At 37.2% G+C, this 26,490-nt stretch overlaps 3 protein-coding genes across 3 annotated transcripts; 2 read left to right on the plus strand and 1 right to left on the minus strand.

Moving 5' to 3' along the window:
- Window positions 1-478: 478 nt before the first annotated feature.
- LOC146484067 (T-box transcription factor TBX4-like) lies at window positions 479-13,748 on the plus strand. The gene is made up of 5 exons (XM_085105114.1): window positions 479-1,017; window positions 3,669-3,951; window positions 5,053-5,193; window positions 5,688-5,749; window positions 12,204-13,748. The coding sequence occupies exons 1-5, from the start codon at window positions 491-493 to the stop codon at window positions 12,367-12,369; spliced, it is 1,179 nt and encodes a 392-aa protein (XP_084961240.1). The 5' UTR covers window positions 479-490; the 3' UTR covers window positions 12,370-13,748.
- Window positions 13,749-14,801: 1,053 nt separating this feature from the next.
- LOC146484068 (proteasome subunit beta type-1-B-like) lies at window positions 14,802-19,510 on the minus strand. The gene is made up of 7 exons (XM_085105374.1): window positions 19,345-19,510; window positions 18,302-18,409; window positions 17,608-17,689; window positions 17,392-17,423; window positions 17,135-17,232; window positions 15,917-16,023; window positions 14,802-15,058 (listed from the first exon to the last, which is right to left on the minus strand). The coding sequence occupies exons 1-7, from the start codon at window positions 19,416-19,418 to the stop codon at window positions 14,873-14,875; spliced, it is 687 nt and encodes a 228-aa protein (XP_084961500.1). The 5' UTR covers window positions 19,419-19,510; the 3' UTR covers window positions 14,802-14,872.
- Window positions 19,511-19,535: 25 nt separating this feature from the next.
- On the plus strand, window positions 19,536-25,877 carry LOC146484069 (U6 snRNA-associated Sm-like protein LSm2). The gene is made up of 5 exons (XM_085105375.1): window positions 19,536-19,582; window positions 19,662-19,729; window positions 24,032-24,062; window positions 24,528-24,587; window positions 25,189-25,877. The coding sequence occupies exons 1-5, from the start codon at window positions 19,580-19,582 to the stop codon at window positions 25,312-25,314; spliced, it is 288 nt and encodes a 95-aa protein (XP_084961501.1). The 5' UTR covers window positions 19,536-19,579; the 3' UTR covers window positions 25,315-25,877.
- Window positions 25,878-26,490: the final 613 nt, after the last annotated feature.

A 26,490-nucleotide genomic window follows, 5' to 3' on the forward strand; every position in this document is an offset into this window, starting at 1 on the left:
TGCAGTCGCTTTATCTGCCCTGAATCAGCTGCGTCATCATCAGTTTAAAAAAGTTTTAATTGGCTAGTATTAATACTAAGCGATAAGACACAAAACCAAAAAACCCAACGCTTTACACCTGCCAATACCACAGGAAAAATCTTTTGCGCTTATTGCCCTGCGCTAAGCCGGCCCGCCCAATCAGAAGCCTCTGAATGCAGACTTTCCAAGCAATTAACGCCCAACAGAGAATTGTTAGGGTGACACCTTTGTCACTTCAAAGCAGTTTTGTATAAACTTGATGTCTCGGAGATCAATTAAGGCGATTGTTTATGCCACTAGCCAATCAATTTACACGTCTCACAAAAGCGGGCTAGTTTTTATTTTGAGCCAGTGTTAGCGAAAGAGCGGTAAAAGGTGATACTTGTTATAAACCCACCGCGTCCGTCCGTGACTTCTGGAGTTTGCGCGCAACTAAGAAAGCAACTGAGCGCTGAACGCGACCAAAACCATGAGCCTGCAAGGAGAAGAGACAGAGAATCTTTCGCCCAAAGCTGCGGCTTTCTCTATCGCCAGCTTGCTGACCAAAGATCTTAATGAAAATTCCAACACTGGAAAGACAAGTGAGCTTAATCCACCTTTAATGGATCACGGAGAAAGGAGAAAGTGTTGGAACGGCTGCCAGGAAAATGGATCAACTCCCAAGGTTAAATTGTGCGCGCCTTCAAGGGAGACTTGCGAATACTATTCCATCCAGAACATTTTAAATACGGAACATTCAAGAGGAGATAAATGCGCTGACGGTATCAAACGTGAAGCTGGAAGAAGCGGTTCTATCTATGATCCCCTGCATGAGTTCGCGGCATGTTACGACCTGGTGAGAAATCTAGACACTTTAAAGAATTCATCTGCATACTGCACTCCACAAGTGAGACTTTTGGACGTTCAACGCGAGGTACAAGTGGCGATGCAGCAAAGTGATCTGTGGTGGAAATTCTATGCTTGCGGTACAGAAATGGTCATTACTCGTACGGGAAGGTAAGTGAAATTCTCCTAACTTGCAAAACCGTGTTTTCTTTTGTAAGAGTCATTGTTTCGCGTTAATGCAAACATGTTAAGGGAAACACTTTCGAAATGCGACTTCTTCAAAAGTCACTTTAAATTCAATTGTAGAGCCACTTGTTATGAAAAAAGAATCTGACAAGGCGCTTTATTACATGTTTCTTGAGGCAGCCGTGAAAATTATCCAAATTAGCCGAAATAAAATTTTATTAAATTGGGAAGGCATTCCGCCACATTTTACTAAATTTTACTCCGACAAGACGGGTGTAAATTTTCATTTAAAGACAAAATTAACCCTAAACATTCTTGTTCAGTTTTCTTTGTATTGAATAGCAAAAGCTTTGAGATTCCTGTTTTCAACGGAGTAAAAGTTCAGTGGTTTTGGTGTAAATTCTTTAACCGCTCGTGTGAAACAACTTGCCGTCTTGAATTAACAAAATTTATACGAACAAAAAAATACGGCTACCAGAAAGCTTTATAAACACAACGACCTTTTCATATCACTATCCAAATTCGACATTGTTGAAATTGGCCTCGCTCGTCTTTGAAAATGTAAAGTGAAACTAACTTATTGTCTTTTTGCATTTAATTCAGAGAGCGATTATTTTCGCTGCGGGTAGGTCGGTTTTCTTAATTCGCGTTTCGATAATTGCACAAAACATCCGACCCGGCTAATTCTTTCCAGAGGTATGAAAAATAATTTTATCCGTTTAGCTCCTAAGTTATTTTGTGTCAGTTTTCTTATGGACTTGCATGTCTGACAAGTTAGTGACGTCACGTTCAAGGATTTTGTTTCATATCCACGCGCGCTTTTGAGAGTTAAGATTGTGGTCGCGTGCCACTAGAGTTCTATTTTCTTTTTTCATGAAACACCCATGTAACAAAGCGAATCTCTTTTGCGCGGTTTTTTTTTTACATGTGCCTTTGATACAAGGTTCTTACTTTATCACAATTCAATTGTTTTTAGGCGTAAAGATCAAATTGGTCCTAGCGAATACTGTGTTCATTACGTGCAATTAAACTCTTTTGAAATATGACTTTGTGTGCGAAAATCTTAACTTTCTGCAGCATCAACTTTGTTCTTTAACTAGACAATTGAAAAGATCTTTTGGTGTGAATATAGCGTGAATACATTAATAAGATTTCGCACTTCATCAAAACTAAATAACCCCCGTTTTCTAAAACAAAAATAAGGGTTTATTAACAGTATACATTCAAACTATATTTTACATTCAGAGACAGATTAAGCTTTTAGAAAAATATCGCGGGAGATCATTAATCCATGGCACCCTTTCAGTTAATCGTGTCATTCACGATGTTTTGAAACTGGCTCAGTTAAGGGCCCTTACTAAGATTTCACATATCTTGAAGCTTTTAGAGATTACTATTATCAGTTCCAGGTGTAGTGTTATTAAAATTCAGGCTAGTTACTTTTAATATGCAAAAAATACTCAGATATAATGAAGATAAGTATTATTCACATGTGGGCACAAAGACCTTTTTGATCGCTTATCTTGCGGAGCACTGAATATCTTCAAAAAGTAATTCGGTGACACGTCCTCTTTGATCAATCATATGTTTAACATGACTTCTGAATCATCGCCAAGGCGGACTGATACGCCAAACATTGCCCTAGGGAATCAAGATAGCAACTAGAACTTTAGAGTGAAGATCTGAGCCTGAAAAGATTATAACATCAAACTGCTTGCGTCATGGTAGGGCTTGAAAGAGAAGGACAACTTTGTATGTGCTGGGGACATAAGTGACACGGAGGAAACTCAGTAATTTGGAGGCATAGCGAATATCTTTGTTTAGATGAAAGTTTTATTGTTGAAAGCTTATGTTTTGTCTTGTTTTAACCATACTGTATCTCAGTTTCTAAACAAGACGTCGAAACGCCGCACTAATGAAATCGCAGACTGCCCGCATCGCAGGAATGTTATTAGTAACATCTTCGTTTTGATAAACAGTGTTTTCAAGACAAACCTTGTTTGTTGTCCTCAATCTTCAATCTGCACAGCGTAGGAGGGGGGGAGGTGCAGATAGCAACAAAACCACAAAGGCTGACAGGCATATGGGGTGAGGAAAGTAAACAACCACTTAGGGTTTGACTAGATTGTGTTTCGCACGTGCCCTGCTAGTAAGGGTGTGTCTTATTGTTTGCGGCTCCCAAAATAATGAACGATGTTTTGCTTCTGCTAATGAGAGAGGAGATCATTTAGACATATGACAGTGATCACCTAGCATGTGCCCACTAGATTACCTTATCTGGAAAGCTTTGTGGTTCATATGCTTTGTAGTTCGTGTGTCTTACTATTCGACAAGTCCATCTATGGAGCACGGGGATCCGGAATGCCTGCGCACTCATACCATAGAAGGGGATTTGCCTCCACTTTAGTAGTAAGGGTACTCACGGTCAGGCTAAACACGTTTCATTTGTTGTTTGTCGCAGTCTATAATCAACATACATCACCAGAAGGCTTTGATTATGTAAACTCCTGTCACCTGCTTTGAGAGCATTGCGGTGAATACACTTAGATTGTTTATTAAGCAGCAAGTACCACCGAGCTGACACCTTATCTATTCACTCCAACTTATCTGATGCTAAAATGATTAATTTCTTGCAGGCGAATGTTCCCAACTCTTGCCTTGTCGTTTCTTGGCATGGATCCCAGACGTTACTACTCCGTCCATGTTGATATCGTACCCGTCGATGGCTACGCTTACACGTTTGTCAACAATATGTGGCAAGTCAATGGAATGGCCAGTGAGATGCACGCCTTGCCTTATATCCAGTCTTACCAAGCTGACGAGGTAGCACATACTGGTTTGTATTGGATGAAAAATGGCGTGGACTTCAAGAAGGTTCGCCTTACAAACCGGCGAGTCGGCCCATTCAAAGATGGCGAGGTAAGACAATTCAACGATTTCATCTAAACATAGCTAATTAAAGCACGAGATTTAATTAAACTTGAAGGAAATCTTGTGTTTTGATGTTTTTCTCGAGTAAATCAATTTATTTGCGACTCATGGGTTTTTGAAACAGAAAACTTTAGATAAAGAGAACGTTTGCAAGAATGTATACATACGCCTTCCTTTCACGAACAACCAAAAAATGAAAGAATGACGGGAAGGAGTCTCAGTGCGCATGTGTTGTTTAGGATCATAATTTCTGACGAACACACGCGCAGTATTATGGCTTCATTTCCAGCTGTTTTTCATTTTCAAAAACCAACGGATCAAGGAAATAAGATAGTTCTAAGTTACTGCGGGGTGATTTCTCCCCGTGTAGAAAGCCACAAGAGTTGTCATGTAGAATTAAGGGATTTTTTTGCGATAGCGAGTTGGCGAATTTTGTAATTTCCCAACTGACCGAGCTCATAATTTATTCATTAGTCGCTTTCATTGTCTGTTGTATTCACTTACTTCCTCGTGTTCCTTTCATATGCTTTCTGTTGCAATGTTAAACGACCAGCTAAAAGATTTCTCAATCATTGCTCAGCAAACGGAAGGGAAGAAAATTTTGAAGTTGAAAAAACCTAAATTTTGAACAATAAATTACCAAAAAGCAGGATTGATGCTGTTTAGGAATTTTGTAATTTTCACTGGCTTTTGTTTTAGAAGTTTCTCAGAATGCAGTTTGAATATTTTCATATTTGTTTGCAGATTCTCTCTGGATGACCGTACAACACCGAAAAATTGCGTCGATACTAACAAGAAAATTGCGACCACAGGAATAAAATACCATTGTGACTATCTTTGAATAAACGAGAACTTCCAAATTAATGCCAGCTAGGATTGATAAATGGACGATGTAAAAGTTCAAATTAAATTCTTATGGATTTATTTCTATGTACATACAGCTAAACTGGGGAAGTCTTGAAAGCAAAATTATCATTCATTCAACGCAAATTCAAAACGTTTCGCGATTTGCATCCTACAAGCGATAAACTTTAATCAACTTGCGTATCTCTTCGGCTAAGCTCCATCTGTGTTAAATTATCTTTGTAGCTTCATCTAAGTCCAAACAGAAAGTACCAACCAAGGATTCACGTGGTGGAAGAAACAGAGGAAGGTGTTAAGGTGTCTTGCTCGACATATGTATTTCCTGAAACCACATTTATTGCTGTCACTACCTATCAAAATGAAGAGGTATGAAAATAATCAGTAATAACGCATAGAATTCAAATGAGTTAAAATTCAAGATACAGCTCTTCCGAGGTTCAATTATTATTGTAGGAAAACATAAATTTAATCATAGTTCGTATGACTTGTTGGATTCAATACATAAGCCGTCACATTCTTGGCATTAAAGCTATATATCAGTGGATATATCTGTAGCAAATAAGGGATCATAAACAAAAACCTTGCTTCTCCAATATAATTTTGAAAGCCACTCAATAATGTCACTAATTTCAACAAGCTATATATTGTGTGGAATTGAATAACAAAACTTCAAACACTACTTCGCATCTTGTCGAGTCCTCGACTTGTGGCAATATCTGTGCATGGATGAGTAGCGGGGTGTGCCCCCAAACCCGCCATTTCAAACCAGTCTTCATCCCCGTCCATAAATAGTTTGAAATTGTTACAAAACTGATATTCAGTTGAAATAATTCTTGTTTGGTTGTTGTTGTTTTTTTCAGCTGATTCAGATGAAAATTGATCATAATCCCTTTGCCAAAGGATTCAGAGACAAAGGATCAAGGTGAATAAGCATTAAATATTTCATGACGTTTCCGATAAAGTCTTGTCGCTGACGGCAGGTGGCATCGTACTAAATTGACATTTGCACCGCTTCAAACTAACATTATCGACAAGATCGCAAATTCGACAAATGTGTTTGCATTTTTATCTTTAAATATACATACAAGATAACCAAGATGTATTCAGTAAAGAAATCTTTGATCTCTAAAATTGACTCGATCGATAACAGAGTAAAGACTAGATGCATAAGTTTTTAAACAATACGAGGAAACTGTAAATTAGCCGTAAGTCAAATCCACACAAAACGAGATCTTTGAGGTCGCTAATTAAGCAAAACAAAAAGTTATACGGTTCATTACGACCTGCAACGACATATTTTCAGTAAATTTATCATCATGTTACACGTATGCAAAACTTAGCGAAATGTTCTTCTTATAGTTTTAAGGTTTATGTTGAATTTGAAAATATTGCCATCCATTATGGAAAGAACACGAAGTTTATTTGATTTCAATTTAATTAACAATGAAACAATGTAAGTTATTTGACATTCAGACAACCTGAGACTAACCTGAGTGTATACCAAAAATGAATCATTACATCACGTACAATTCATTTAAACAAAAATGAATATTACAAAGACAAGCTACGGCTCCTCTGTTCGGCCATGCACTTTGCTCACACACGTTTCGCAATCGAACATCAATGACCACTGGTTTAGTCTTCAGTCAACGGTTAAGTGATTTTTCTTTTCGATAATAAAAAGAAAATAGCGACGACATTGCATTGCCTACCACTGAAAAATGTGCGGGGATCTAACCAGGAATGTGATAAATATCGGTAACATTTGCAAGGTGATTCTAACAGACTGGAAGAAAAGTTTAATGAGTCGTCCTTCAGGGCCGGGGAATATGCAAGTCTGATGTATATAGAAAACTCTTACCTTTCGAAACGTGTACATCGGCATGACATTGAAGGAAAAAATATACTTCTTGAATTTTACAATGTATCGGTGTTTTCCCTGAACTTTTTTGATACTTTGTGTGTACAGCTTTTAAACATTCGCGTGTACAGTATGTAGCCTCAAACTGAACTACCCTTAGTTTGCATACACATTTGAAAACTTTTTCAAATCCAATTGAACTGATTAAAAGACAAGAAATAACTATAATACACAATGATCGGTATGTTACGCATTGTTATTCTCGAAAGATTTCTTTTATTGTGAACGACATTATGAAACTCAAAACTTCAAAGTGAGAGACAAGAACGTAAAAGCTTTTAAGAATCATATCATGTTTCGTGGGACATTTCTTGAGGTCATCTTTCATTTTCACATTGAGTGGTTTTTTATACTCCTTAGCCTTTCAACTTATAATATAATCCTTTTTGAATAAGCCACGTGGTGTAGAGCGTTGTAGCTGCAAAGGTTCAGGCAAAATTATCGTTGGTTCCTAACACTCCCTTTAAATGCTCTTCTTTTAATCCATTTTCTGGTTTTTTGTTGAATACTTGAAACTGGTGTTAAGTATTGTCCACGTTTTTTTTTTTTTTTTCTTTTTATCAGCGCTATAAGACACGTTTAAACTATATTTCGCCCAGTTATTTCACTGTGTCAAAGCGATATCAGGAAACATCCACGAGGAATTAGACGCTCAACAGAGAGGAAAAGAAATTAAGACAAAAACGGGCCAATTAAATTTGTTGAAGGGAATCTCCAGGCTTCAGCCCGATTAACGCCTGCGCGAATTATTTTTACAGTCTGTTCCAGGAGTTGCTTAGAGTTAAGCTGATCCGTTCTGAAATATTCTTACCTTGTCGCAAAAACCGGATCTGTTTCAGGGGTTATTACAGTTTTGAAATGACGTTATTCATTCCTGAGCTTCAAATTAATTCTAGGTGCACAGAGCTGACCATTGCTTGAGAGCACTCACGACAAAGAGCACTCCAGGTCAATAACAACAGTATTTTGCTTCTCCAGACACAAAGCCAGCTAATTAATTATCGATATTTGTGTCAAATACCTTAAAAGAGGTGTCAAAGAGAGATGACCGCGGAGGCTAATTTGATTTCGTATTCTCTCTCGCAGCAATGTGCCTGAGGGTTCCGGGTGATTTTGAACTTGCAGCCAAACTTTTTTAAACCGATAAATCACACAACACCGCGGTTTTGTTTACTGTGCAAAGTGTTTAGAATGCAACTTTATTGTTTTTATTATTAAACGAACCTGCAGAAGAGTGTGCACTAGAACAGTCGTTCGTTGTTTTGCCGTCCAAGGAGTCTTCTTTGTGGAATCTATTGAATTTTCCTCAGCGATGCCACGTGGGACATTGTCCAGAACTAACGTGCATGAAAAATTTTAACTTGAAAAGAATAGTGATTTACATTTTTGTGGCTTTTCGTGAAATTTAACCCATTAATCTAACCGAGAGTAGAACACTACCGACTCAACTACCTTGTAAAATTAAAATTATAGTGTATATGGGCTGAAATACTTACAGTACAAACTATACTCCGCCAAACCTTTCCGCATGATATCAAGTCGGCATCTCTGATAAACCAAGTCTTGTTCCATCGTTTCGTATTTGTTAGCTTCGGCGCTATAATGTTTCGAAAAGTGTCATTTAGAGGTTTTCACTTTTTATTTCAAATGCGTGTGAATAAACGCAAGGTTTGGTAATGGATGGTTCTTTATAAAAAATAGCTGAGTTTGTAAACTGGAGGGCCTAAGGCATGATTACTCAATCGAATAATCTATTTTCGTCATTTATGATCTTGGTCAAGCATTAAAATAAGTCGTTGTATTCGCGTGTTACTGTGGACAATCGGGGAAATTTTGTAATGATAGACTGTTTACATGCCTGCTAAGTTTATAGTTAAGTATAATTTAAAAATTCGCCGTTAAAGTTACTTTACTATCAAAATTTTAACAAAGGATTTCTTTGTTTACACCGCGTGGCGCGTGCCCGTCTCAAGCCATTATTTTAAGTTCGCCTTAAGAAACAAAAGGAAATAAGATAAATGCTTGGCTTTACAGAATAAAATTGTGAATAAGAGCAAAAAAGACACGGAAATGGGAGTCGTCGTTAGAAGTCACCGAATAGTGATTCAGTAAGCCCTTCTCAGTTGTAACACTCAATCAAGATTTTCGCGATCGAGAAAAAAATACACTGTCTTATTTTACAGTGGCCTTGGTGAATTATAATGTACTCTTCACAAACTGAATAGAAGATTCGTTGTCATGTTCAAATATCAATCCTGGTTTATCTATAATCAAAGAGCTAAATTTAGAATAAAGCGAGAATTTGGGGATTAATTTCTTCACATAATAAAGGTTTATTAGTTTTTCCTCGTGTCGCGTGCCACCCTGGTAAACAAACCAATCACAATCTCACTCTCACTGTTGATGATCCACTCAACATTAAAAATAGTAAGAAAGGAAATCCATGTTATCTGCAAATGATGACTTTACCTCTCCTGGCAACAAAATGGGCGTAATAGATAAAAAGTGGATTACCTTTATAAAGTAGTAACAGCATAATTTAGCGTTGTGTTCAGTCAGTAGGTAAAACAGGACTGTTCACAGATCTTAACATTGATATTGCTTTAAAACTATTAAATCCTTCAAACTTCAGCGAAGGATTATGAACGAATATACGCAATGTTTCTACAGTTTTATAGAATCAACGCTAAGCAAATCGGATTTGGAATATTGTACTCAGTTCATCCCAATTTCATAGTCTCGTGTGAAATTTCTCTTCAAATGACTGAATGACCCATCAAGTCAGTTCGAGAAATCAGTCGCTATTTTAAAAACTTAAAGGCACGCGGAAACGCAGTTTTATTATTACCATTCAGTCAGGGTTCAGTCCTTGCTTAAGTCAGTAATTTTAACTTCACACACGCATCTAGCCTGGACAATGGCCGTTTTAAAATTCAGACTGAAGTCGTCAATGTGGCACATCATTTCGTGAATACAATCACAGTTTTCGCTGGCTCATTACATATTAGTTCACCACTTCTATAATGGTAAATATTTTTTCGCACATTTTAAATATGTCCTTTCTAATTCGGCATCCGGCCCAGAGAAACGTTGTCATTTAAAAGTAAAACTGAATTAAATCCCAGCGCGGCCCTTGATGTACTCATTTTCCATTTTCGAAACAAAGGAAAATTGTTGCTGAAAAAATATATATTAAAATAATTATTTCATTTAGAACAAAGATTCTTCCGACTTTGAGTATAGTATTCAAATTAATTTAATTTTTTTGCCTCTAATTTTCCTAAAAATAGACCCCCCGAGGGAAGTTTGACAACATGAATTTTGCTATAACAACACACGCGGCAGTTTTTTAGAATTTCTTTTTTCAAGAACGCTTTTCAAAAATTAAGTCAGTCTTGAACATAATGATAATCTGTGTTTCACTCCTTTTCCTGGAATTAAACCTCGGGTGGCGATAATTTTTTGCTCAGTGGGCTTCTTACTCTAATCTTTGAGAGACAGTATTGATTTTTCAATCCCACTTTGAAAAGTGGATTGAAAGGAGTAAAAAAGCTTCCAGTTTTATCGTTGGTGACAATTGGGGTGATACCAGGTCGTTTATTAATAAACCTCCTCGTAACAGTAGCCGTGTAGCTGAATTCTCTTTGTTTAGTAACTTCTCTAAGACAAAGCCTTACTTTCAGTCCGGCCTCGTGCTCCACTCCAATAACTTGTTTATAGTTCCCTACTGAAGAACGAACGACGGGGGTTTAGTGTATCAACCTCAAGATGAAATGCATGGCTTGATCCTAATAAAAAGTAAAATTGCGTAATATTTTCAGTCAGAGAAACGCTAGCCAACAAGAAAAAAATATGAGAGTTCAAACCAATACCTCGATCTGAGAGATGCTTTGGTAAATATGAACCTTTCAGTCTTTCCAAAATCCCTGAAATTTAAACAAGGAAGATAATTTCAAATTTCCTTTTTGCATCGTACCATGAATGATACAGCTCTAGGTAGATGCAAGTATTTTACAGTAGCTTTTATTTGTATGGTTGCACTTGAGAATTTCAACCGCATACTCTAAAGTTAAATAATCTTGTTCAGCTTTGTAAAAGCCTCAACAAAAAATCTAGGTGCTACTTAGTAGCTTACATTTGATCGACCACGCCTAACATTTCATATACAGCCTCAAACGTTTAAACCACATTTCACAAAGAAAGGATTTACCCACAGAAAAAAAAAATGTTTTAAAAATTAAGCGATTTTACTGATATCGGATTCTGCCATGAACTTCTGGATCGAGTTAAATTTAATAAAGAAACGCGTGTCATTTGCTTTGTCATTATGAAAACCGCGGTGTTGAAAACTATTAATTGTCTTTTTCAAAAGTGCGAGAAACTAAACAAATCGTTTCAAATCTTAGCAAAAAACCACGTTTATTCTTTAGCGGTATTTTGTTTCTTGTTTGTTTATCCTCGTGTCGCGTGCCACTAAAACAACTAATTAACGTTAATCTTCCGTAAAATACCTCGCAGTAAGACCCGGGCGGGAGTAAACATGGCTATTGTGGCATGAGCGTGCGCCATGTTTGAGCGCCCAACTGAGCTTGTGTTTCGCATTATACGCTCAACATTTGCGCATGTGTTGATGCCAACTGCGCACGTGTAGGTGAACTGGGAAGTTGTTTCATGTAAAACAATGTGAAACCGCCAATAATTCGAAAGATCGATCTTGTAACATTATGTTACGTATGTCCGATGCACAGAGATTGGCATTTGCGAATTGAATAGAGTGGCGAGGTGACATTTTCGAGTCTTTCATGAAGCAGTCACTTTGTACTCCTTGATATTAATCTGGCTCGGTATTAAAATAAGAAATGAAAACGGTACTGCACTATGATTTGAAGCATCTAATTTAAAGGAAACTAAATCCTGTGAAATTTCCATGGCAACTTATTATTAAGGAAGTTTTCTAAAGAACAAATCCATAGTTAACGTGAGAGCATTTTATTTGTACTGGATATGATCGGGATTGATAATCACTTCCCACACATTGGAGGCTAAATTGATACTCATCTCAACTCAACTTTTTAAATAGTTTTTCTGATATTTTATATCAATTCTGTTACCTGCAAGTAGCTAAGTGTTAGCTTATCAAGGTTTGTAGCCGAGAAAGAAATAACTCACTGAACGCTAAGGTTTATAAGTATGAAATAAATGAGTAACTGAATATACAAATAAAGGTTTATAGGGGGGGGGGGGGGGGGGAACAAAAGTGGAGTATTTGTAGTAGAATGCTAAATAAACGCAACGATGCTTAGTTTTAGCGGTGTTCTGTTATAATATGCAGAAAATGATTCTTATGAGTCTTTTGTTCTAATATATCAGAAAATATAGGCATTGTGTGTTGACAGTAAAAATTATTGGTTCTGGATATCAAAGTTTCTAATGTGTAACATTTTATCTCATTTAGGCGGAGATATGTTCCCTATGAACAGAGAGAAGACATCCCAGATAGTTCGCGGTCTCCTTTGAGCGGACTTTGTTTCTCACCGACAAGAAATTTGGACGGAACAGCGGACTCCACACAGGCCCCTCTGCCAATTCACTTAAGATTACACAATTTGTCACACTACTGAGAGAGGTCGTCGAAAAGATTGATGCTTCCACACGGCGCCCTAACATAAAACTGACACTATATTGATCTACTTTAATTCGGCCTACGAGTCCATATGAACGTTCACCTATGATTCGGTTTGATATGTATGTTGACTTATTGAAGTTGTTGGTTTACTGGAAGGACGAGAAAGGTCCAATTTAAACGTCACATTTCAGTCTCTAGAATACAATTAAAAAAAAAAAAACAGAAAGTATTCTCTACTTTTAGAGGAGAGTGACTTATCGGTAAAAAAAGTGCAAGAGTTAATATTATATCTGGGTTGACACCACTGAATAAGCAAGAATAAGATTTTTTTTTACACATAACACCTTAATGAAAATATGAATTACATTGTTTATTGTATTATGTTTACAACGTAAAAGTTTTACTATGAAACTTAAAAGTTTAGTTGAGTTAAATGATTTTGTAAATACTCGTTTGTAGACAAGAAAAGTGCATGGTCAAACAGTGGCCGCGCTCTGGCTATTGTTGATGTTTTGTATACATATTCTTTGCATGAGAAATTTTGTAAGAGCTGGAAGGTTTACACTGATTGTCACTGCATATATCCTTAAAAAAGAGCTTGTGCAACGTTCTAATAAACGGAACAACCAAAAGGCGTTGTTTATTTACAGTATCTACCAGTGTAAAGAGATCTGGAGGTCATCTTCAACTGATTTTCGCACTGTTAGATCATTCACAGTACGTCAAAAATTGCATTTTCACGGAAAAAGTTTTATACTTTACGTTTTATCGTACAAGTTTAGTCATCGGTCACATTCCTACCCGCGGTACCATTTACATGGTTTTACGGCATTCACTAAAACTCGCTTAAAACCCATTTGTGATGTAAACATTTTAACCAGGTTAGTTTTACTAAAAGCCTTCAAACACCACGCCTGTATTATGTAAACACTGGTAGACAAAGGTAAAATGAAAAGAAGATTTTTTTTATTATGTTCAGGAAAGCCAAAAAATAAGTTTCGTGTTCATCAGAAAATTAATAATAAAATATGATTCAACAATTTGAACACTATTGTCTTTGTTATTTATTTTACTCAGTGAAGGAGGGTACATCTTACACTCTAGGATTTTTATGCCTCACAAGTATTCTGCGGAGCAAATTAATGACCTTTGGTGGCTGGGTCAGACCCACACTGTCAGTTCATACTTTTGAACAACACTCGATATCTTTCATAAGCTTAGTTCACGCCTTGTATGACTATGCCATATACCATAAGGACACATGTACGCACGCGCTCCTCAGTATATCTAATAAATTTAGCACTCACAAACTTGACATAGACATACTTTAAGGATCCCATATGATGGGTAGGTATACAAATTGACTATCTGCATGGCATGTTAGAGAATTCGGAAATACTGGGCAATACCGTAAAATTAACCTCGATCTAGTGGTCATCCTGGGAGGAAATCTCACGCTAACCTTACGCCAGCTTACTCTTGTGATATAAACACTTATGAAACAGGCATAAAGATAGAAAAATTTCTCTATCTTTTGCTTCAAGCACACTTACGCGTACGGTAAGTACAAACATGCACAAGAAAAAAATCGCCTTCAAACTAACGTGAGATAAGCGCACACACGTGGAGGTGCGTCCGACGATCCTTACCGTTTTCATGTAGAAGTACTAACTTTCACCGAAATGGTACCGCTCTCACATAACGATAAAATGTAACCCAGCTTCGTTACCAGTGCCGCGCAGATAGGCCAAAGACTGAAGAATACCGCTATAGAAGGACTATGAGTCACAATAATCTTTGTGTTAATTGTTATTTCTATACCGTTCTCCAGCTCACTTTAGGCTGGCCATTTTAACCAGACTTTGATTTCATTGCTACCCTATCTTGTGAAATATAAGACGTCAATAATTTGCTCATCAAGGTAAAGGATATCAGAAATTCATTGTTAACATAAAAGAGTCCCAGGCAGTTGGGAACTGAATTCAGTCATTTGTTCAGGCTATGAGAGAATAACTACGTTTACACCAGACAATAAAGATGAATTCCAGATGAATTTAGACAAATTAAGCAAGGATTCAGTGACCGACAAGGGAGCCTTAGTAGTTTTCCCAGTGGGAGGAAGGGCCTTCAGAGTTCAAAGTTAACTGAAAAAGTTTGCCAGTTCAGTGATATTTCACCTCTGATAAGCCAGTGAAGCCGTGACCTTCCAGCTCGCTGCTCAAGTCTCTCATTTCGCACATGCATGGACGCAGTGTTAAGCTACAAACAAGCGGCATAGCCAACTCTTAAGGGAAGGGAAGCTGACTATCTTTTTAACCACCAGAAAGACATTAGGCCGTTCACAACTGCCGGTCAATGCTCGTCAGCTTTCAGTGGCTCTATTTCTCATTTGGCACGTGACTTTGATTAAGAAACCAACAGTTAGTCTTTGATTACAATGCTTCTATTTTATTTACTAGCATAACATTCAAAGCAGATTGTTTACAAAGCTAGAGAAGTTAATCTCTTCTGAGAGGAAAAGGTTCTTCTGTCACACCATCTTTTGTGATAACACTGATGATAACTGCGTCACCGGTGTATATATCTCGCTCAGCTGCGGCGGTGAATACATCTTTGACCAGGAATACTGCTTTATCTTTTGTCAAAGGCTCTTCTGTTACTCCTTGTTGGTTCTTAAATCCAATCTAAAAAATAATCATCATTATTAATGTACTATCATCAATAATCATATCGATTCTTATTAAAATATTATACAAGCAAAAAAAAAAGGCTGCAGTGTGTTTGGCATCTCAGCTTATTCAAATCGTCCCACTGTTCAGTAATAGGAATGGTGTTAGATCTGTCAACTTTTTAAAATTGCATCATTTTAGGCACACAGACAACCAGCAAGGTGCAAGATGGCCCTTCAGGATGAATTTTTTTTCCAAAACAAGAATCAGAGCTTTTTGATTGATCTTTAGTTATTTAAATTATATTCCTAGAAGAGAAAGAACAAAAATATAACACCGACAGCTGTTTTTCATGTTTTCTAATGTTCACATTGCAAGCACAGCCCTGCTCAGGCTCTACTGATGTAGTAAATCAGAACTGCTAAACCACCTGGCCCCAGTTGTTCATTGCTATCCAGTGGATAAAAATTTATTAATGTACCCCAACCAATTGCAATACATTTTATCCGCTGGATAGCGACTTATCCACTGGATAGAGTTATCCACTCTTTGAACAACCGGGGCCTGTTGTGTTTCCTAAAGACATCCAAGCTGGGGTAATGTAAGTTTTCATGGACACAGCCACTCCAAAGTGTGAATGCCATTACCAATTCCAATAATTGGTCATCAATAACATAAGTGTGTTTGCATTGATGCTTTTAATTTCCTTATATTGAATTACTGTTGTTTTTTGGTGGGGTTGGGGGGGTGGGTGGGGAGAAACATCACTGTCCTCCATGGTTTAAAGGCTAATAAGGATGACTGAAGTTAAGAAGTTGATGATGGGTGTCCGTATAATTTTGATCAATAAATTACAATATGAGCACAGCATACCTGATTGTCAAGTAGTGGTTGTAGAAGAGCTGATGCAGAGCCGCCAGCTCGGTATGTTTCTCTTTCATAAGACCCCACTGGATCAAAGCTGTATACACATCCCTTGCCTTACAAGAACAAAAACAACACATAAAATGGCAAATGAATATATGTGATGCAAATCAATAAACTAACATTTCTATGGCATGTGTGATCCACATAAGATGACCCTTAGAGGCTGTCAACATATTCACAAGTTACTATTGGATACTTTTGCCTGTTTTTTTTTTTTTTTTTTTTTGGTTGGGGGGGGGGGGTGGGAGTAAGGAGAATACAGATTTTGAATTTTTACAATTTTTACATCGTGTTCAGAACAGCTCAAGGTGGAAATAATAATTTATTAATATAGTATGTAGCAGAAATAAGAAGTTCACGTCCAACATCTGTTGCAGTACTTATGTTTTAAGAATTAGAAAAAGAATCTAGGTTGAGTAAACAGTGAACACAAAGAATTGATGGAGAAATATTTGTCCTTAAATGTTCTCAAGTACATTGCATTGTTTAATTCATGCATGAGTCTCGCAAACTATATTGCGCTCAACTTAGTGGCTCTCAGCAAAGTCTGGACAGTGAAAATTTTAAGTGATTGTTAAGGATGGGGGAGGGGCAAATTAGTGATTGACTGCAGGTTGCAATAAGCTATTGCCAGCTGCTGGCACAATTTAGAGGGCTTTATTTATAACCATTTAATGTAAATGTTACATGAAAAAGTTACTGAGAATCAAGCTATGGATCATTGATACCATTTGCACAACTATGAGAAGTAAGGCAATATTGAAGCAAACTTTCTTGCCAAAGGAAATAGCAATGGCAGACAACAACACTAGCTCCAATACTAAGACTACTGGGGTGCTCTATTGGTTTAAAATATCTTACAGCATCTATTTTGTAATATTTTGAATTCACATTTATTAACTACACTGCACTGTATTACAATCTTTAAATTACACGTTCTATTATCCAGTTTATTATGTTGTTATTCTATATCATATCAAGTCTGTATTGCTCTCATTTTATTGTGCTTTTTTGTGATGTAATTCAGGACTTGGTTTTGATATACCACCCTGGTGCTGACAATAGATAAAGGTGGGCGTCTTGAGTACTGCTTTCTACTCATTGCACCAGAAGGAAGAATTCAAGGCTATCAGAAGAAGAGCTAGAATGTAGAGGAGCAATTACCTTCATTGTCCAAGCCAGCCAGGATGTTGTACGTATAGTAAGGGAAGAATCGACGGTAGTACAAAACAGTGGACAGCATCTGAGCAATAGCTGGACAACTAAGAAAGCAAAATCACATTAAATGGTTAAATATACATCATTATATATTACTATTTTTTTTCTTTGCAGAAGTGAGTGTAAATTTTAATATACAGATCAATTTTGAGACTGACAGTTTTTAAGTATCAACAGAAAATACACAAAACACGCAACCTAACCTCATTTTGCTTCCATGTTCATGTTCGTACATCTGAAACAAATGCATTAAAGTTTCAGAAATTTATTAACAAGCAAATACTGACTTAATACCTAAATTACTATCCTTTCCAAGTGAGATACATGTCAAATAGACAAAACCCAACAGCACCATGTAAGTGTTTCATGAGACCTTACCCTGCCCAAATCATATTGAGCAAAGTAATTTTACAACATACCTGAAGTCTTGCTGTAATAAGTTTGGTCAGTGTTAGGCAATCACCATGGAAACCAGCACATCCAAGAACTGTTGAGTTGGTTCTAAAAGTACAACAAAATTTAATTTATCATCAATAAATTCAGTCAACCATAAAAATTTCTAATTTGCTTGTAAAACTCAGTCTGTACAAATACAAGGAATTTGTGACATCTGATGCCCTAAAACAGTTGACCATGTCTAAAAAAGGTTTAACAAGAACAGATGCCATATCAGATATTCTAGATAATTCTGCCGACAAATTAAGAAAAGCAACTAATCTTCCAATCACTTTCCTGTGTGCCACCAAAACTTCAAGATCTTTTTCTGAATAGTATGCTAAATGTTTAATGTTAAATCTTTTAATGTTGTACAAATCTTAGTAAGCTAAATATTTGAAAACAACCGTGATGAATAGCTTTGTCCACCCAGTGAACACATTAATAAATTATTTATTTCCAAAGTTTACAATCATGCTTAAACCTGTGCTACTTAATTCTGAGATTCATTTTGCAACTTGTCAGGTTAAAGTTACTCCTTGGAAGGTCTCATAAAAGGGCAAATTATAGCCTTTTAGCTAGTTCTTCAGAAAAACTATTCAACATTTTCAATTATCATAAAATTTCTCCCAATATTTTTATCTACTTCATTCCCTTCATAAAAATCTTCTAACTCACAATTTGTAATTCTTTGGACTGTCTCTGGTGTGAATAGAAAATCCCTGGCTTAAACGTGTATCTGCAGCAATGACTGCAAAATCTTCTCCTGCAATGGCTAGAATAGTACTGCAACAGAAACAAAAAAAATGATATGTTAACCAAACCAAGTATATCACCAAGGTCTCTTAAATTCCCTCTCCCAACATCATTGCCCCAAGTCGCAGACCTCAAAGGAAACAGCTTTGGGGATACAGTTTTGTATGTTTCACAAGTTATCATTGATGCCCACCCCTACTTCCATGTCAGACTCAGGAATAAAAAAAAGCTGGGTAAAATATGGTTCATATTTTTACCAATAAGTTGACTGACCAGACGGCATCTCCATAGATGTCATATTGACCAGGGTGCATTCCATATATGTTACAATGAAAATCTTTGGTGTGAATATCAAAAGTGCGCATTGTTCTGGTACTTTTGTGATCCAGCACTTACTGCTCACAGACTTTTAATACTTGTTGTATGATTTTGACGATCTTGGCACTGCTTCAGTTTCCCACCTGATGGATGTTTCTTTTAATGGGCTGAACGGTAACATAAATTTGACCATTTAGCCTGGCAAAAGACACCAGCCTTCTGTTAGTGTGGTGGTTTTAAGAATGGGATTCAAATGAAAATGCATCCTGGCATGTGGAAGGGTACATTTTGCAAATGAAAAAAGCTTAATGTTGTGGCCCTTTTAGAACAGGCGATACCCCCAGGTTAACACATCTACTTTTAATCTTATTTCTGGACAAAAGACTGTACCATTTGTAACATGAGTTGATGATTAATCACATGCAAGCATCAATTTATAACCAGGGAGTCCCCATTTTGTGATAGTAGATAAATATCCATAACACAACTTTATAATGGGCAAATAAAACTGGCTGAAAGACGGAAGCCAAACTGATTTTGTTGATTGGAAGTCATCATATCAGCCACATGTATAAAGCTTAAATCTTTTTGCTGACTCATTTACAACCACGTCGAATAAAACTCGACATCAACGTAGTTTTACTTACCCGCCATTAAAAGTGTAAGGGCTAAAATAATGTTGAACAGGTCCTGCACTATTCAGAGCGTCTACTGCCTGCATGATGGTAGAATATTATCTCAAAACTTTGATCAAAACTCCTTATGACAGTCCGAACTTCACAGCAGTGAACAGCAGTAACTACAGATATCCCATGATCCCACTTGGGATAAAGAACAGGTCAGCGGTAAATTTGCCGCCATCTTGATTCTGCAGCTTTCAAAATGGTGAGCATTTGGTAGTCTTTTTGACGTCTTTTATTCGCTTTTATCGATGCAAATTTACTTATATTACCTTTCTTTCTAGCTCTTCTACTCGTTTTTCAAGTCTTTAGTAGGGAAAGAAGTTATTGTAGAGATGAAAAACGACCTCAGGTATTGTGTTTGAAAGAGCTCGATTATTCTTGTCTGTCACAGCTACGAAATATGGTGTACCACGTGAAGTTGTGACAGCTGATGTGTTGGACTGATGTCTTTTTATTTAGGTTGAATGTGATAGCAAGATTTCCGCACAGCTCCATATATTAATTATGGACAGTAGAATCCGGTTAATGCGAACACCAAAGGGAGACCCTTGGAAAACTGTTCGTATTTAAAAGTAAAAGTTCGGAAATCTTTCCCTAGATGTTTGGGATGGTACCATGTAGAAGGGAGTATCTGGGGGTGGTGGTGGAGGGGGTGGGGGGGGGGGGGTAACTATCCCAACCAGGAGAGATGGGGTGGGGAAGGGGGTAGCAGTAATGCTCCCAGTTTCCCCATGCTAAATAAATCAGAGTTAATCTTTCAGCATGTGGCCACCTGTTGTCCAAGTGAAACTTTGCATAATTCTTTCCTTTCGCTCTAAATTTAAATCCAGTGTTTGTTGGGAGCACACCAGTAGTGGTTGCATTAAGAGGCTATTTCAACGGATGCAGGGCTACTTTAATTAAAAGAAAACTCAGCCTAATTTCAAGTTGACGAGTAGATTTAAGAGCAATTCTCCAGGAAAGTGAAGCAAAGTTGGAAATGAAAAATTTTAACTCCTCTTCAATTTTTATGTGTAGGTAGGTTACCTTGGGGGATAGACAAAAACAACCATATTTGGATCGGCAGATGTATCGTTGCCATGGTAACCGCACTATATGACGCCGGCCTCGGGACCATGTTTTGAGCAAAAGTTCCACTCTCAAAAAGTAAAAGCAAACGAGTCTGGTTCTCGGGTGCATGTGAAGCAATTCAAATGAAATTCATACAGATGTTAGAACCACTCTCCCAGTTTATAAAATTTGCCGTTACAATAATTTGGGATTTATAAACAAGAAGAAAATGCTCGTCCTACTATGTTCCCTGTCAGCCATTTAGACAAGCAGGAAAAACAAGCACAACGATATTCGTTATTTCTCCGAAAGTACTCTTTCCACATAAACCAAATTAGCAGCAGAGATTACATAGATATTGACGTTTCTAAATATGATAAAATCAATTTGGGGAAAACTATACTCTGGCCATGGGTGCTGAAGACACCTGGGACAAATTGCAAAACATTGCAAAATTCGTAATTTTGAGAGCTCTAGTATTTAGCTTAAACAGGCTTTAGAGAGAGAAAATCAGCTTCAAAAGTATCTTTTATCATCTTGTCTACTACCTACATTTAGTAAATAAGGTTTTGGCCAACAAATTTGATGAAAGATAAATTGATACAAAACCTACCTTGAGGGTTTTGGGAATTTCTTCAGGATGCTTTCGTCGCGTGGTTCTTTCCACGCACGTTCCGTCTTTTTGACCAAATCTAGCGCAGACTAACAGTTACTCCCATGGAATATCCAGTTTGCTGTGTTTCAGACCAGGGATGATGATACAAGTGGCCCGCATACACTTGACAAAGAATAGTTGACAAAGTTTAAAACATGGTCGTAATGCTTGCGATTTCTGCCGTCGAGCACCTAAATTCATCAATATTATTCAGCCAGGAAGTAAAGTAAATGTGTTGAGATGGATGTACAAAGCAAATGCATGCCTTTGAACAATCCAAAGTAACGTCTTTGGCTAAAATCGAGTCAGATATTGCGATAGTCGACAAGCCAAGAATGGTAAATAAACTGAACGCATAGGCCGGAAGTCCGAGAAGCACGACTGCTGACCGGATGTAACACAATGTAATGGGATGTAACACCGGATGTATGTGTAATGATATCCTCTTGTAATGGGGTTGTTTCACAATGGCAATGGTGGAGAAAGCCAAAAAAAAATAAAAGGAAAAAAAAAAACCAGAATAACCTAATGAAAACAAAAACAAAGGAAATGAAGCTGAACTGAAGCTTGGGTGAAAATTGAACGCATGATCATAACAGCCGCACCCCCCCCCCCCCCAAAAAAAAAAAAGATTGCTCTTTAGACTGTGAAAATGCAATTACAAATTCAGTTATGATAAATTATTCGTGACAAGAGAATGAAAAATTCGCGCGTGAAATGTTACATTTATTTACCTGCACGGCAAAGAATAAGATCCATTTCGTCGCTGATTTCATCACGGTTTATACTAAGTCCGTAGGCTTGCACGTGCGTGGAAATATCCCTTTGACATTGAATGAGTTTTATATTGTTTCCACTGCACTCACAAACCGAAACGTCCCTTTTGGGATTTGAAAGAGACCAACTTTCCATTGTCCCGACCAGGATATTTCCCTTCGCACGACGATATGCAAATTTCCCTTACAGTGTTTTTTATCGACGGCACAAATTTACGTCCGGTCACCCCTCCCCCCACCAAAAAAAAAAACAACAGCAAAAAATAAAATAAATAAATAAATAAATAGGTAGATAAACAGAAAGAATGCCAAAATTTGGGCAGGTATTAGGTACTGAATGTGAAAATTTATTGGCTTGGAGAGGACTTATTTATTTCTGGAGGAGAGGTGGGTCACAAATTCCAACTTCGTAACTTCTAATGTGTACGCTAATGCCCCAGATCAGCGACGTATCTGACATGCAGGCCATCCTTAACATCCAATAAGCAATGAATTAAAAAAAAACACAAACAAACAAACAAACAAACCCAGGAAACATGGGCGGTTTATGTGGTTGCATAAAACGATCAGTGAAGCGCTTTTATTTTGTCCTCTTTATTCACCACTGTAACACAGTCATAAAAGCGGATCAAAAGTCGTCCTTTTATCCCCTATCAATGATATATTGTACCAAAAATATCTAAAGAAGAGATAATGCCATTGCGACAATTAGCCGAAGCTACAAAAACAAAAAAACAAACAAAAAGCGCGTATATCGCATTTAAAACTACATCCGGTCAGCAGTTTTGCTACTCGCATTTCCGGTCTACATACGTTTGGTCGTAAACAGGTCGTAAACAACGATTTCTTCGCTTCTCAACCATGCACCACGGAATGTACGGCTCGATTTAGCCATGCCAAAGACTTTATTCAGAATCGTCGCAGGCATGCATTTGCTCAGCTGTGATCTTGATGTATCTATTTAACTTCCTGGATGGATTGTATTGATGAATTATTTCGAGACTCGACACACGACTGTTTGACCTGTTCGACTGTTCTTTATTCGGGTTAATGCATCATCATCTTTGGTCTAAAAGTAGATGTTCGGCGAGGCTAAGCAGTTAGATTTGTCCTTTCCGCTAGAGTCTGTGCAAGATTTGGTCAAGAAAATGGAGCGAGCGAACTGAGGAGAGACCCATCCTATACGACAAAAGCATCCTGAAGAAATTCCCAAAAGTTGCAAGGTGGGCTTTGTTTTAATTAATATTTCATCAAATTCGTTGGCCAAAACCTAATCAATCAAATGTAGATAACAGATAAGATGAATGAGAAAACCTCTGAAGCTGATATTCTCTATCTAAAGCCTGTTTGAACCAAATACTGGAGACCTCAACATTTCCAATTTTGCAATTTTTTGCAACTTGCCTCGGATGTCTTCAACACCCATGGCCAGAATATAATTTTCCCCAAATAGATTTTATAATATTTATTAACTTCAATATCTATGTAAGCCCTGCTGCTAATTTGGTTTATGTAGAAAGAGTACTTTCGGAAAAATAACGAATATGGTTGTGCTTGTTTTTCCTTCTTGTCAAAATGGCTGTCAGGCAACATAGTAATACGAACATTGTCTTCTTGATTATAGAACCCAAAATACTCTAACGGCAAATTTTATAAACTGGGAGAGTGGTTCTACCATCTGTATGAATTTCATTTGAATTGGTTCACATGTACTCGAGAACCAGACTCGTTTATTTTTACTATTTAAGAGTAAATTTTTAGGTCAAAACATAGACCTCAGGCCGACGTGATCAAGTGCGGTTTCCATGGCAACGACGCACCTGCCGATCCAAATATGGCTGTTTTTGTTCATCCCTCCAGGTAACCTACCTCCACACAAAAAATGAAGGGGGGTTAAAATTTTTCATTTCCAACTTTGCTTCACTTTCCTGGAGAATTGCTCTTAACAATTTCCAAACACAGAAAAATTGAACAGAAGTTATTTGAGGAACATATTTTTTTGAACTAAAAGTTGAGTAATCACTGAAGTGTCATGACCTCCCAAAGGTGTGAACTCCCGCTGACCTTTTCGCAGCAAATGGCACTTGTGCATGCCTCTTTAGTGTGTGGATGTTACTTTGGTCTTGATTTCTACACACCAAACTAACCAATACTATTTGTTTTGTAACAGTGTGCATGGAACACTGGACTCTGTTGACCAAGTGAGTATCTTCTACATATTGATTGTATCTCTTTATAATCAAGCATATAATTTCTCTTGCATTCCTTCGTTCAAAGCATATCAGTCATGTCAGTTGACATTTGTTTAATAAGAAAATATTTTTGTGACAGGAAGTTATTGTTCATTTATCACACCCACATTCAATATTATTGTGAGGCCAGTCTCTTACCTTTTCTGTGTTTCTTTTTGATATAATTTTTATATTTAATTTTTAATTTTTTTATATTTGATGTTTTATATTTTTTAATATTAGCAATCTTTTCTTATTTTACTAAATTCATCATTGCAAAAACCTGACTCAACTTTGAATAACTTTGCAAAGTTTTGGCAAGTTTGCTATGGTGGTATTACGTCTTGGATTTTGAGTAATTTTGTCATCCACTCTTACATATTACAGTTTTGTTGTTGACCTGTTTTGTGATTTCCTTTTCTTTCTCTTTTCTAGTTCCTAAATATTAAGTTAACAGACATAAGTCTAACTGACCCAGACAAGTATCCCCATATGGTAAGATTCAACAAAAGTGTCATGTGGTGTACAGATTTCTTTGAACAAGCTGACGCTTAGTGTTATTTCACAGTTAGTATTTAATTAAATCTAGCATCAATAGGGCTTAACTTTTTGAGAATTTGTCGCCTGAGTACATTTAAAGGGGTACCTGGAAAATAGTCTAAGCAACGTCTGATATACTGCTAGATTCTCCTTCCAAATTGCCTCATGTTTCTTTGTAAAAAGTGGGAGAATTTAACGTTATCTAGATCAAGAGTCACTTGAAGGAAAAGTAAGATTACAGTAAATTAGTTACAGGTGTCTTTTTAGTCTGAAGGCATTAGCCAACACAAAGGGATTCTAAGCACTAGCAGAATATTTCGCTGCTGCAATTTACAGTAAATGGTAAAGAATATTATTTTCATAGTCTATTGAGATAGTAAGAAATGTGTAAAAATGAAAGGGGGTTGCACAGGTGTATTTGACCTTCACATTCTTTGGAAGGGGCCTTTTTTTTGGGGGGGGGAGAGAGAGGCTAATATTGGAGAAATTATAGTGTACACACAAAAAACTAATCAAAGTTACGTACTAATGGTTGTTGTACAATTTTTGTTTGTAGCTATCAGTCAAGAATTGTTTTATCAGGGGATCAGTTGTGCGATATGTTCAGCTTCCAGCTGAAGAAGTCGATACTTCACTTCTACAAGATGCAACACGAAAAGAGGCTGCTCAGAACAAGGCCTAGAAAGATCTGTAGATCTATAAACTACAAAAACATTTAATGAACATGTGAATATTTGTAAAGTACAGAACCTCCGCTAAGCAACTTCTTGGTTCGTGAATATGATTATAGACTGAACTCTTCTCATTTTGTAACCTTTTATTAAAAACTTAAGACTTCTTTAACAGTAGAATTCTTGCTACTGTGAACATTCAGGGGAAAAACATGAATGTTCAACATTATGGGAGACTCAGGTCACAGTGAACACCCCTCAGCTTTTTACCTATGTATGAAAAGTAAGGTCCAACACCTCTATTAGTCTATGTACATGTACATGTATGCTTTTGCACAAAGTGAGAAGCATTGGAGGCTTTTATTGAAGACTTAAGAGATAAGTCCAGAGTTGTATGCTAAAAAGATGTGTACTTCTCATGATAGACATCCGGGCCTTTCCCTAATCTTCACTGTGAACACAAACAGTTCTGTCAAACGTGAAGTCGTCAGCATTATCATCCACCTCTCCTTCTGTACAATCAGGCCATAGCAAGATGTCATCACTAATAAAAATGACAAATAACTGTCTAATTTGAAGTATTGGTACCTAAATTTAGAGTGAACATGAATTTCTGGACATAAGTGATTGTGAGAACAGTGTTTATTCTAAAAGTGTGGTAGTGTAGGATTCTTTCAATTCTCCACTGTAGAAACTACATGGAGACTGACCAGTACAAGTGAGGGATTATGGGTTAGTTTGGGTATATGGAAGGAAATTGTGCCGATGAAGAAATGCATTTCTTGGAAGTCAGTTGTACAGGAGATACTCTTCTGGTTAAAAACTATTTAACAAGAGCTACATTACCCCTGAGAAAATGCCCCCCCAAAAAGCACTTACTGGTATTCATCCGCATGATGTCCACCTAAACGATCCCATAATCCGTTACTGGAGTAGGGAATTAAAAGTGTTGGTGCATAAAATGTGCACAAGCACACCAAACAAAGTGTACATTTTCCTGCTGTGCTCCAGATGCAGAGACGTTTGGCACTGCAGCACCTTTGTCGAACTTGATCATTCCCAACCATTTTGAAGCATGTTATATAAATTCCACACGAGGAGAGGAGGAATGCATGATGAACCCAAAGACCATCTGCGTAGGAGGCTACTCATATCCCAGATGCTAAAATCCGTCCAATAGTAAGCCC

Source organism: Pavona decussata, unplaced genomic scaffold (assembly GCF_977016875.1).
Source record: "Pavona decussata unplaced genomic scaffold, jaPavDecu1.1 SCAFFOLD_37, whole genome shotgun sequence".
NCBI classification, from domain to species: domain Eukaryota; kingdom Metazoa; phylum Cnidaria; class Anthozoa; order Scleractinia; family Agariciidae; genus Pavona; species Pavona decussata.

What these genes read in the sequence shown, in the direction of transcription:
- LOC146484067 (XM_085105114.1), top strand. Translation starts at nt 491, where the DNA reads ATGAGCCTGCAAGGAGAAGAGACAGAGAATCTTTCGCCCAAAGCTGCG. An exon ending in GCCCATTCAAAGATGGCGAG is followed by an intron (nt 3,952 to 5,052) that starts GTAAGACAATTC and finishes TTATCTTTGTAG; the next exon opens with CTTCATCTAAGTCCAAACAG. An exon ending in CTACCTATCAAAATGAAGAG is followed by an intron (nt 5,194 to 5,687) that starts GTATGAAAATAA and finishes TGTTTTTTTCAG; the next exon opens with CTGATTCAGATGAAAATTGA.
- LOC146484068 (XM_085105374.1), bottom strand. Translation starts at nt 19,418, where the DNA reads ATGCAGGCAGTAGACGCTCTGAATAGTGCAGGACCTGTTCAACATTAT. An exon ending in TTATTACAGCAAGACTTCAG is followed by an intron (nt 17,424 to 17,607) that starts GTATGTTGTAAA and finishes CATTTGTTTCAG; the next exon opens with ATGTACGAACATGAACATGG. An exon ending in AACCACTACTTGACAATCAG is followed by an intron (nt 15,059 to 15,916) that starts GTATGCTGTGCT and finishes ATTATTTTTTAG; the next exon opens with ATTGGATTTAAGAACCAACA.
- LOC146484069 (XM_085105375.1), top strand. An exon ending in CACTGGACTCTGTTGACCAA is followed by an intron (nt 24,063 to 24,527) that starts GTGAGTATCTTC and finishes TCTCTTTTCTAG; the next exon opens with TTCCTAAATATTAAGTTAAC. An exon ending in CAGACAAGTATCCCCATATG is followed by an intron (nt 24,588 to 25,188) that starts GTAAGATTCAAC and finishes TTTTGTTTGTAG; the next exon opens with CTATCAGTCAAGAATTGTTT.